Here is a 12,454-nt window from a genome sequence, read left to right as displayed (position 1 = left end):
GGGGGGCGCCGATCTATGTTTTCGCATCCACCTGAATAATGTGTAGTTGCGCCACTGTCCACTGTCACCACATGCTTGCTCAGACTGACTCAATGCATTCAGCCTGGCTTCCTTAAATCTAATGTTTTGCCATTTGGCATCAAATTATTGACTGATCTTGATTGTGTTCTATTAAAACTTGAAGTTTAGATTATCTTGGCTGTTAATTTCCACTAACATTGGAAAATGTATGACCTGTTGAAGWACTTGGCTGGCTGACCAACATTTCTGAAGCATTTGCTTTGGAGAAAAGCTGCCATACTGATAATGTGCTGATGCCAAGTAACCTGAAACTCTGACCCGAGCAGAATCATAACATAAAAAACATTTTTCTGCATCTCTAATTGCCTCATTTATGCCATTTCCCCTCTGAAGTGTTTAATGTACGCAATCCCATTTCCTCCTGCGTTGGAAACATTAACGTGTGAAATTCCTTATAGATTGTAATTATCCAGCCGTCATGAGGGCGGCGTACGATGAATGTCGTGCTATTCATCAGGACSGCTAGAAAAATGCAGTTTTACTCATCATCAGTAACCCGCAGCACTAATGGCTGCTCCTCCGTCTTTTGGCAAACTTCCAGCCAGTGATGTAATAAGAGAAACAAACTGAAGCACTTTACATCGTGACGGTGCAGATGGCGCTCCAGAGTATAAAAATGAGCTTCTAAGAAATGTTTCGGCTTAAATATCTTAAAATAAAATTCTTAATTCGTCTCCTCAATCTGACCATTTTAAGAGGAATATTTGACCTTTGAACCCTTCAAGCTTTTATTATTTTTTTATGGGATTTAAAAAGCTCACACACAAGAGACAAAGCAATGGCAACTGAGCAACTTGTCCAATAAAAAAAACAAACAAACCCCRAATTCTCATTTATCTAGTTGATTCTTTGAAAAAWAYCAAAGATACCACAGRCTGTGGACACTGACATTAGCGTTAGCTTCTGCGTTGCTGCTACATGTTTAGCTTTGAGATGCTATTTCAGGCCTGAACAGCTTTGCTGACAGGCAAACTCCTTTTAGCACAACTTGAACACAACAATAGTCTTTTCCAGCGTCCAATCAGATTGCTTTGGAAGCTGAAATTAACTCTTAGTAAGCTGAGAGAAGCGGTTTCTTTCTCCATCGTTGTCATTTGCGGATTTCACTTGTGCATCAGGTTTCTGGGAGTACCAGAAACATGTGAATAAAAAGGTTCCGGCTTGGGAAGAAGATGTTACTGCATTAAAATCTCTGTAATTATTTGATCATATTTGAAAAATTTAAGTCCAGACCCTACCTCAAAGGTTACATATTAATAAAAGTTTAACTTATTTACTTCTGTACTTTAAAACTGAAGAAGCTTTTTGGATGAGAGATGAAACATTTTCAAGAAACAGTAGAATAAGTTCTATGTAAGCACTTAGGGTTAGCTTACCTACTAATGTATCGCCTGAGTATAAAAAGGGAGTCTATGTCAAATTAGAAGCTCAAGTTGCCATCTCTGGCATTATCATGTAGACTAATAATTTTCTGAAGAAAAGCCACAGTACCAAGAAAACCTGAGAAAAACTGTCTAGTTGAAAGCAGAGTGAAAATAAACTATGGGTAGTTTAAAACTTTTGCACATCTACTAGAACAAACAAAACTTTAGTAAGTGAGACCCAGAGTATGAACTGGTCTGCTACCTTTGTGTCTTGCAAAGTAGCGTCCCAAGACGATGAGCAGGCAGAGCATGGCGAAGACGACCACGGCCACCACTCCTCCAATGACGGCGTGGTCCACCGTCCTCGGTGTGCCTTCTCCAGCTCGAGAGTCTGAGAAGAGAAAAGTCCATGAGAGAAACAGAACCCATAAAACCCCCTGCGACACGGTGGGAAAGGCGTTTAGCTACTGAACCGCTGTGGATCTGACAAAGAAATGTAACGTAGATGTAGGTTCCTCTTAATGGAGAAGAACCTAAAATCTGCTGCTGTAGCAACTCAAAAACACGGTGGTGTGGGTCGCCTGTGACCGAGCGACTAACTCACATTTTATTAATATATACATGTTACTTCTATCGTTCAATATAAACTAGATTATTGTGTTAATTTTATTAATCAATTTATTGAAAAACATGAAAAAAGACACCAAAGTTAAACTGAAGTAGCAACACTTGATAGTTAAATTTAGATATAAATCTAAATAACACAATATTTAATAAAGTATTCACACGCCTGTAGCTTTTCCACATTTGTCACAACAAATGATCAAGTATTGTCTGGGATTATAAATCATAAACCAACACAGAGTTGAGGATAATTGCAAAGTGGAAARAAAATCATGTGAAATGGTGGTGAATCCTCCCAGGAGAGGCTAAATCACTGAAATGACTCCAAYAGCTCATCACTATTTGCGTTTCCATCAACGTTTTCATGTTGGTTTGGTTCAGTAGTGGAGGTCCAACTGTGATCTGGAACATTTCATCTTGTTGTGACTAGTCTGGTTCTTTGACTCCAGCAGGAAATCACCTTAAAAAGCTAATCGAGCTCCTCAAAACATTGAGAAAGACTTTTTTCCCTCTTATTTTGTCAAACATAAAGCTGCAACTAACGGTCACAAATTGCCACAGTTCACAGTTTGAGTTCAGTTTGAGATGATTTTTAAAAAAAGTCAGGAACTATAAATGGTTTTTAAATTTTCCTTCCTTTGACGGTTCAAACAAAGAGCCATGCAGTTTAAAATCCACCTCCCCATGTGAGATAATGAAACCACAGTGGCTGTGTTTCCCTTAATGAAAGTAATTGCACCTAAGTGATAGTTTCTGCGTATAAATTGCCTCCCGGGACGTTTCCAGGAACTGTCAGGGGTCTGCGGCTCGTTTCAAACTGACCCCAGAGCAGATTGACACTGCTTTTCGGTGTGATTTAAATAAAAATTACTACCTTTTAAACCGACTTTGCAATTATTTCTCATCCTGCTGTTTGCAGAGCAGAGAGGAAGTTAGACGGCGCTGAATTCATGAATGCATTACATCTGCTGCCCCCTACAGGACAAGCCTCCACAACAGACGAATAAACTTTTATTTGCTGTGCTGACTTTGAATTCATCTCACTCCGTTTCTCCACTAAAATTAATTTAAACCAGAAACTTTTGATGCAGACAATCACAACCGTCCTCTGCACCCCGTCTGCAGCCCTCCGCCCCCTACCCCCACCCCGAAGCCCACATTAACATCGTAATAGGAAAGTGTGTTAAAGCACAACTCTCGCAGCCTGACAAGAAGTGAATTGGATGTCAGAAGGATTCCTGCTCAGTTTAATTGAACTTGCCCGGCGCTAAAAAAAGAAAAACTGCAGTCAAAATAACCTATTAGATCTATAAGGTGAAGCTTTGTTGAGTTTGACAGGTAGAACAGCACTGACCTCCACAGCGCTGTTTTCATCACAGTGTTAAGAAAATGGTCTGAGTAAATATAAAAAGCATTTTTAAAACAGTAACTACCCCCTAAACTTAATCATTTTGTCCCAATSGTCTTGTTCTKTCAGCTACATTGGAGGTTTTTAGACCCTAAACATCCTATTTAAGGTCACCACACACCATCCCAACCAGATTTAAATCAGACCAGTTGGTGAATAGACATGCTATTCACTAGCCTCTCCAAAGCTAATGGTAGTAAGTAGCCTCCTTCTGATTTGTTAGCATCAGCCGATCATTTACCGTTGTTGGCCAATCATTAATCAGATCAGTTGCTAGCTTCAGAATAAATGTAGCTTCCTGCGACAAGTTTTCTCTGATGTAGTCAGTACAAGTCAGCCTAGGCATGCTAGTTGTTAGTCTCTCCAAAGCTAATGCTAGACCATCTTTGCTAAWGACCAGCAGAGGAAGTAGCCAACCCAGTGGGCGACCAACCTATGTGTGCTTGTCACTAGCCTCTCCAAAGCTAACGCTAGTGAGTTGCCTCAGTTACCGTTACTAGCCGCTCATTACTCAGAACGGTAGCTAGCTTAGAAATGCATTTAGCGTCCTGTAACAAGGAAGCAGCCCCCGCTGGGTCCCAATAGTCTTAATTTTGGCTCTGAAACTGCACCAGTTGCAGACCTTGGTTTAAACCAGTGGTTATTTGAGCTAACATTGCGGTTTCCTCTGACATCAGATGATTTTTCTCCACACAATGGCAGCTCTTTGGATACTTCTTCTCTTTCTTCACTATTCTCTGTAAAACTGACAGATGTTTGTACGCAGATGTATGTCGTGTTCTTATTCTCCYGTGAAATTAGAACTTTTCAACTGAATCAATAAAAGCCTTAAATTAATATGACATTCATGCTGATGAGCTGTAATAAATAGTTTGAGGCTGGTTATAAACCATGTCACAAATCTCGCCTGGAATGTAATTAGCGGGAAACTCGCAGGATCTTCGTTAAAGCACCGTGAAGATGCATCGTGTTGATGAGACCAAATGGGTTATTAAAGGACTTAATGTAGCAGCAAAAAAATAACATTAACCTCAGAATGGAAGTTGTGAACTGAAGATGTAGGACATTATGAGAAAAAACAAACTGTGTAAGAGATAGTCATAATTACTTCCCCAGCAGTAGCTCATGTTTAATGGCTCTCAGCTACTGTACCGTCCTTTTACAGCTAAGGACGTATACCTGCTCTACTTACTGCTCATTTTGAAATTTTTTTATTGACACACTTTAAATTTAGCACAGCAGAGTCTCCTGAAAGTTTTCTGTGCTTTCATTTTCAAACTTTATCTTGAAATGTGCTTGAATTCTAAAAGCAGAGTTAAGGTTGGACGGTATGGCTGAAAATTGAATCACAATATAAGCGTTTCATATCAGTGGATTTCAAACGTTATTGATTAGTTTTTTTTTTATTGTTTTAATGTCTGAAATACTGCCAAACTAGTGGAGTGACCTTTCCTGTTTTATCTACWGCTTTCACAACACGTAACTTTTTTTTAAAGCCATTATGGTGCACAAAGGCAAAACCTGAAACTGCTGCAGTGCAMGTTACTCAGCAGGTTGTTGCTAGGTAACCAAAGAGTGAGTGAGTTGCTAGGTAACCCAAGAGTAAGTGAGTCAACTGTTGTCACCAACCTAGCTTAATGGGGCGTGAGAGTTTGAGAGGCTAAGGCTTTTCTTCTACCTACATCTCCCAGAATGCTGTGCGGTTCTGGATGCGAGTTCAGTGAATATTCTATACATTGTCACCTTCATAAAATATTGGCCTAAGTCATTTTTTTTGCCAAATGTTATTTTGGCAATAAAACCAACTTTCTACACTGTGGACCAAAATCTCCAAATTGAAAGTATTCAGGGGATAAAATTGTTTTTCTCCCCAAGTGAAAAACCTGAAAATAATGTGAAATCTCTCTCTTTTACCTGCACAACAATAAATAAAACACACAATATTTTATATTTACCTTAGCATTTAATCATTTAACACTTGGACTTATTTTCCATTTTTTTAAGTCTATAAAATGTTTTTGGTTTATTCAAAGAAATAGCCAAACATTGCTGTATTTAGCCAAATACAACAGATGGGTGTTGGRATGTCTGTATTTAATTAAAAACTCCAAACAAGATGTTTGTGACAGCGCTTATTACAAGACAAAAAAAAGGCTAACTAAAGAAAAAGGATTTTTGTTGCACTTAATATTTTTAGTTGAAAGATATAAACTTGCCATGGAAGATATGCTAAAAAAAAAAAGCCAAAAAAAGTGTTTGAAGGCCATAAAAAGTTAATCCAAGGACSACAAAATAACAAAAAAGGGAAAAAAATTATGATATTGAAAGTTGAATATTGTATCAGATGTATTATACACTGATATTGATCATGTGATTATCCCAAACGGAGGATCCAGCAGKCAATCGGGAGCGGCCATTTTGGCGGGAGAGAAACCCAGGTGTGAGAGTTTCTCATTTTCATGGAACATGTTGACGAAGACGTGAAAGATCTCCTAATTGGATCTCCTAATCTGCTAATTAAGCATTGGTGATTTGGGCGCTGTGCCTGTAGATAGAGGGGCAATAAGGAATACAGCAGCACAATGTGGGCGGAGTGTCACCGGCGCACAATGCCTCGTCAAGATCCACTTCCAATGCCAGCAACGCTGCTGGTTAAAGAGTGAATGTAATTAAAGCACCAATGAACCTATTCATTGAACCTATTTAAAAATGTCAGGGAAATCTTTCGCCTCTCGGGTGGCGAGCTACACCGCTTCCATACAGAACGACTCCGCTGAAGGTTTATTAAGCCTTCCTGAAAGGTGTCAGAAAAAGGGCTTTTCATTTCGCTTCTGAAGCCGTGTAAAAAACCCCTGAAAAGTTCAAATTTAAATAATAAAAACAGGCAAATTATTCTTCTCCAGCAGTGATTCAAGAGATGGCTTCATCAGCCAGAGGAGTGTTTTTTATGAATTATTTTGAGACGTTAGAGTAGCTGGAAAACGTAAAAAAAATKAAGGAAAAAGGCTCCTCACTAGTTAAATAAGATATATTGTTATGTTTCTGCATCAATCAGGCAGAAATGGAGAGGCAAGCTGGAAAAGTGTCAGAAGAAGAGCAGAAGAAGAAGAAACATCCTGGATGCTTTGGGTCCTGCAGCAAGTCGACATCTACATCCACTCCAGGAGCTCATCAACGACTCATCCAGAAGAACAGTGACCTGCATCAGCTAAGGTCAAAGGTCATGATTCAACAATAAGACAAAGAGAAAATATCTTCCACTGGAGAGTTTCAAGACCAGAACAACTGACCTGACTCACATTTACTAAACATCCTGATAATCCTGAAGACTTCTGGGAAAATCTTCTCTTGGCTTGAAGAAGTAGAATGGATCTTTCTGGAGTAAAACTGGAGTAATTTCCAGTCTGAATGATGGTGGCGGTGGAGAGATGCAGCTCTGAATATCAACCTGAACTGCAAAACGGGATTTAAAACGACCTCATCTTAATTCAGGGAAATCTTACATCTTCAAAGAGTTCTGTAGTTTATCAGATTCAAGGAAGGGAGGAAGGAAAGAAGGAAGGATAAGAGAAAGGAAGGAAGAAAGGAAAAAAAGAGGAGAGAAAAGATGGCAGGCAGAAAGGAAGGATGGAAAATATGAAGAAAGGAAACAAAGAAGGAGAAAAGATAGGAAGGAAACAATAGCACAGATGGGCTGTTGTTCGCACTGGATTTATTGCTGATTGCCCTGAATAGGATACTGTTAGCCTTAGATAGGCTAGCAGTAGTCTGTTTAGGCTTGTGCTAGTCCTGAAAGATGAAGTCCTGTTGAAGTCCTGTTGAAGGCTAATGCCATTGATAGGTCTGCATTAGCCTTCAACAGGTTTGCATTAGCCTTGGATAGACTAGCRTTAGTTTCTATAGGCTAGCAATAGCTTTTGATAGGCTATCGCTAATCCTGAATAAGTTAGCATTAGCCGTCGATAGACTTGGATTACCCTTGGATAGGCTAACACATCGCATGCCTAGGCTGGTTTGGCCTAGCACTTTTTTCTAATGCAAACTTTATAGAGAAAACTGGCTGGCAAACAATATCTAAGCGACATACAACAAATGTGCTTATGTGTTTTTGAAACAGTTCACTGTAATCCAGCGTGACACCTAGCATAAACACCGYATTCATGCTACTGACTCTGCAGATGGCCAAAGGGGAATTCTGCTAGATTTTTTACTGCCTTGAACATCTTTAGTTAGCTCTAGTTTAAAAACTTCAATACTTGGACTCATAAAACATGGACTAGATTATTCAACAATAAAAGCAGAATATTACCGGGTGTGAAAACACACTTTGTTTAACTAAATAAGACAAACCCAAAGAGTCAGAATTTGCATTTCATTATCATTTTTTTAATCTTTTTCACTCTCCAGTTTTCTTTCTCTTCAGCGGGAAATTAGGTTTTTAAATAAAACATGCACTGAAAGTTAAGTATCATCGGGTGTTGAGGTAGAAAATCTATTTTCTGGCACCAACATCTCAGCCAGCTTTTAAAACACATTCAAAGGCCTAAATCTGGTTACAGGATTAAATATCTAATTTACAGCAGGTGGAGAGCTGCATGGGTAAATAAAACCCTCTCATATTTCCCCCACATGTAATATCAGCCTGTGTGTATGTAATGAACTCCACTTCTGGTGTCAAACAATATAGAGAAGAGAAAGCGTTCCAGCTAGTAAGCCAAGGCGAGCCAACAGTACATTACCTCCTTTGGAAACCTTGCACCTTTTTTTATCTGACGGGGCCATTCATCATTTATCTAATCATGGCAAGTCCTCATCCAAAATGTAATATAATTATGGGCTATAACTGTTCTCAGGATATTAAGCTGTATCTGGGCCACGGCTAGCTCAATAAACACCTTCTAATAATGGCTTTTAGTGGTCTCTGGAGCGACTTATCCTAACACACAGAGGACTCTCTACGGCTCCCAGGGCCAAATGAGTTTGCAGCTTGTTGCAGAGATGCACATCAGTCCTGTTAATGGGGACACAGTTTGGCAAAAAAAGAGAAAGAAAGTGGCCCAGTGGTGCTTCTCACCAGCCTCCAGACTATTCTTTGCGTGATTATCTACCCGACTCTCTCCTCCCACCCTGCTGTCGCCGAGCTGCACCAGTCACCCCATCGACGGCTGGAGACATTGCCCTGGTTGGTGCAGCTGCATTCCCCTAAATAAACAATCACCTGACKAGCACAAATAAGGTCAAAACAATTATTAGCCGTGTTTTAATCATAAAGAAAAGGCCAGGAGATAAATAAGCCGTACTGGAGAGAAAACACAGACTCCCAAAGTGGAGTGCCATGCCGCCTCTTCCCCTGCCTCATTGATAACAACAACAGAGACTCTGTGTAGCCCGGTGTTGTGTGACAGAATGGCATCAGTGAAATGACATCGGGGGCTTTGTGTAGATCTGTGAAAACAGCAGACGCAGCCCTGAGTGAAGGAGCCGTGCCAACAGMAATACAGAGCTAATCCTGGAGAAGAAGCCAAGACAATGGCTGCATTAACATACCGACAGTAAACAGACAGCGGTGCACTCGCCGGTCAAGGTCGTCCATGAACCACTCACGGATTAATACACAAACTTGTGTGCCAAAGTAAAATGTTAGCATTGAGTTGTTTTTGGGGAACCAGAACTTCATCATCTGCTTCATCTCCAGCATGAGGTGGTTCTCTTTCTCTCTGCTCTGAGTCAAACCAACCAAACAACTTGTTCCCCTCCTCACCTGTGAGGGCGCTGCACCAAGAACCACTGAAGGAAACTACACAAAAACCTCTGAAGAAGACACTGAGAACTTCCTTCTTCACTGAATGGAAACAACAGCATGCTGGGGTCAGATTGTAGCAGCATAATTTGCTAAAAGATCATGAGCCATTTCTCCTGCTAGTGCCAGGCTAATGCGTTTGTTTTAGTTGTCTTTACCCAAAATGCCTTGTGCTATAGTGCGATCCAGCTTTCGAAGYGGTTTCCGGTCCGCTTKGCGTTCACATACACATTAATAATTCACTCCAACTGAAGCGAGACAGAGGTTTGTAGGCAGACAAGAGTTCACTGTTTTGGTGCAATTACTTATCTGTTTTAAGATAAATGTCAATATAAATTAGCTTAMATTAAAAGTTAAAATAGTGATACTGTGATAAAAGATTATTATTTTAAGGTTTTTCATTCATCTTTACCAGTCAAAATGTCATGAATGAAGMTAAAAACATCAGACTTTTCCAGCTWTTTTCCTGTYTGAATCCTTTAACCCGGCTGACTGCAGGGTGTTGGTCTTCAGTTCAAACTGGAARTAAAAGCAAAGGAAACATGGAGGATGGACGGTGGAGAGGATCCCTGCAGTTATTCAGAACATCACTGAAAGAAAAAACATTAGTGATGTTTTCCCTGATAAATTCCAGCTTGGTACATTTTAGAAATGAACCTGGAAAACCTCCACGGCGGCTTTGCCTGCCAAAAAGCGAGCGAGCGAAGCGTTTCAGGGATCTCAGCAGCTGGAACGGTGAGATTAAATTAGAACAGGAAAGAGTGGAAGAAGGTGCTTTACTATGGATATTAATAATCAATTTCGATTTCCTCTGAGATCTAAKTTTTACCTTGTTGAAATAGAAATACTTTAGAGTGTGACCCACATTCTAGGACAAAAGAACATAATAGTCCATGAAGGATAATTGGAACTTTTGAKGAAAACTGTAAAACTGTCATMTTTGTGGGAAGATATATTTTAATGTAAAAAATAAAACATTAAATAAAATTGTCTGTTTCAAAATAATAGTATTTTTTAGGGAACACCTCCTGAGGTGTCACAGAGTGTGACAGTCAGTGACAGAGACCATGGGGTGGGAAGATTTTACTCAGTTATATTAATCGATTTTCGAGTCCATCCATCCATTCATCTTCTTTACACCCTTGTCCCTTAGTGGGGTCGGGAGGGTTGCTGGTGCCTATCTCCAGCTAATGTTCTGGGCGAGACGATTTTCGAGTCAAAGCGATTATTCATAATGATTTCTGCTTTAATCTATGAATGTGCAAAAGATTCTTGTGATCTTCCTGGGAATCTATAAAAGACTAAATGACTCCAAATGTTTGCCTTCACCAAAGACGGGGCCGGTTGGATCCCTCTCTCGCTCTCATTTTTGTAGCTTCCTCTTTGTTTTGGTGCTTTCCACGTATGCTCCAGAACCGTCTCCATGGCGACGTCAGAACACCGTTTCAAAATGGAGGCTCGCAGGCAGTATGTTTTGGGACATTTTAGGTCGATTTTGAAAGCTAATAAATGAGAACTGGGATTTTATGTGAATCCATTTTTWTGGCACACCCCTCCCTAACAGATCCATAATTCTCTCTATTTAAAGTGGGAAAGACAAGAAAACATGATATTTAAATGTGTGTGTAGAAACACCAAAGGATAACTTCCTTGATTTAACAAGATATTGCTCCTGAATTTATTTCCAAGCTCTGGCAGTTAAATGTTTCAGGACGACTAAAATATGACATGAAGGTCACATGCTTCACTGTTGCCAGTAAAACCAAGTTATTTTTCACCTTGTGTGACATGAAGCAGCTGAAGGAGACGACGCGAGCGGCCATTATGGTGCAGGTGTTGTTGCAGCCAGCAGATGGTTGACTGACAGCTGCGATTAACGAGCATCTGGACGCCCTAATGAGGCTCTCTTTGTTATTACAGGCCATCACTATTACAGCACATAATCACACATTTTGTTCTATAATATTTCCAAATGCTTCTCAGACAAACCCTCTGTTATTTGGAAGACATTGTCTGGTAATGATGTCCATAAYSGCAAAACCATCTGCTGGATTCTGTATGCGGATCTGGAGGTTTACAGGTAGCATTCAGGGGGAGGAGCAGGGGAAACTCTGGTTGCCATGGTGATATTAAGGCGGAGGGGATTAGCTGAATCTGTTTTGACCTTGACCGATTAAAGAAACGACCTCCAGTTGCTGCAACAAATCCACACCAGTAGAGTTAAACTGGTTCTACTGGTTACAGTTAAAGTGACTGAAAAGATGGCTGAACTTCCTTCAGGGTAAATGAAACGTCCGTCCATCCGTCTGTCTGTCCATTCATCGACTGAACTCTCCACCAAACCATACGTCTATCATCTGTTCCTGCTTCATCTCTAATATCATCCATCATCTTCTCTGCAGCTCATTTTCCAGAACCTGCTTGAACTTCATTGTTATGTGACTTTAATTAATATTAATTAACCAACAGCAGCTCATTTATATGTGTTTTGGTTTGATTATGGCTCATAATATTTCATACTTTAGTGACCACATACCCAAAACTAGGAACATAAATAATGTAAACGGTGTTCGATTTAAAATCTTGAGAAAAAAAACAAACTATAATTTAGCATTTTTAGTGATTATTTATCTCCATAACGCTGGTTAGACCCATGGAGTTTGAAATGTTTTGTTTTGAGAACAAAATGGAAGAGCTAAAAATGTCATCCATAACAAATTCTGCAAAGCAAGAGCCAAAGATAAAAGTTACCGGAGCTTCAAAACTTTACGACTCCTACCGAATAATTCGTCTCCTAATTTCACCATTAACAAAAACACTAATTAAAACTTAAAGGTAAGGCCGTTTTTCTTCCTCTGCTGAGAAGTTTTCAATCCCTGCAGCTGCTKCTTGATGAAAGCTGTTGATGCTTCATCTATTTCAGGACTTCTTGGTTTATTTCATCATGAAAAGCCAGACGGAACCTTAGAGGTTCACTTGACTTTCAGCAGGAGGCGAGTTATAAGGGGAGGTAAAAGGTTTGTGGAGGTGCTGGTGGTTTGGGGGGGGGTCTGTTTGTCACCTGTCACACTCAGTTGTGAGTCTCAAACTAATTAATGCAGCATATGTGGCTCATTTGAAGAGAGCCCCAAAGGCAGGTTGACTGCCAGATTAGAAAGTGACGCGTCTACCTGCACA

General features: G+C 40.0%; 1 protein-coding gene across 5 annotated transcripts in view; it reads right to left on the bottom strand.

Annotated features, from left to right (window-relative positions):
- The window catches only part of cadm1a (cell adhesion molecule 1a), a 422,920-nt gene that overhangs the window by 5,048 nt on the left and 405,418 nt on the right, over nucleotides 1-12,454 (bottom strand). For all 5 annotated transcript variants that reach the window (XM_008428590.2, XM_008428589.2, XM_008428591.2 and 2 more), the window contains one exon: nucleotides 1,708-1,836. In XM_008428590.2, the coding sequence (XP_008426812.1) occupies nucleotides 1,708-1,836 (129 nt within the window). The remainder of the gene's footprint in view (nucleotides 1-1,707; nucleotides 1,837-12,454) is intronic.

The sequence above is a fragment of the Poecilia reticulata genome, linkage group LG14 (genome assembly GCF_000633615.1).
Source record: "Poecilia reticulata strain Guanapo linkage group LG14, Guppy_female_1.0+MT, whole genome shotgun sequence".
Classification (NCBI taxonomy): Eukaryota; Metazoa; Chordata; class Actinopteri; order Cyprinodontiformes; family Poeciliidae; genus Poecilia; species Poecilia reticulata.
Note: the sequence above shows the minus strand (reverse complement) of the source record. Positions and strands in the feature narration are given on the sequence as shown.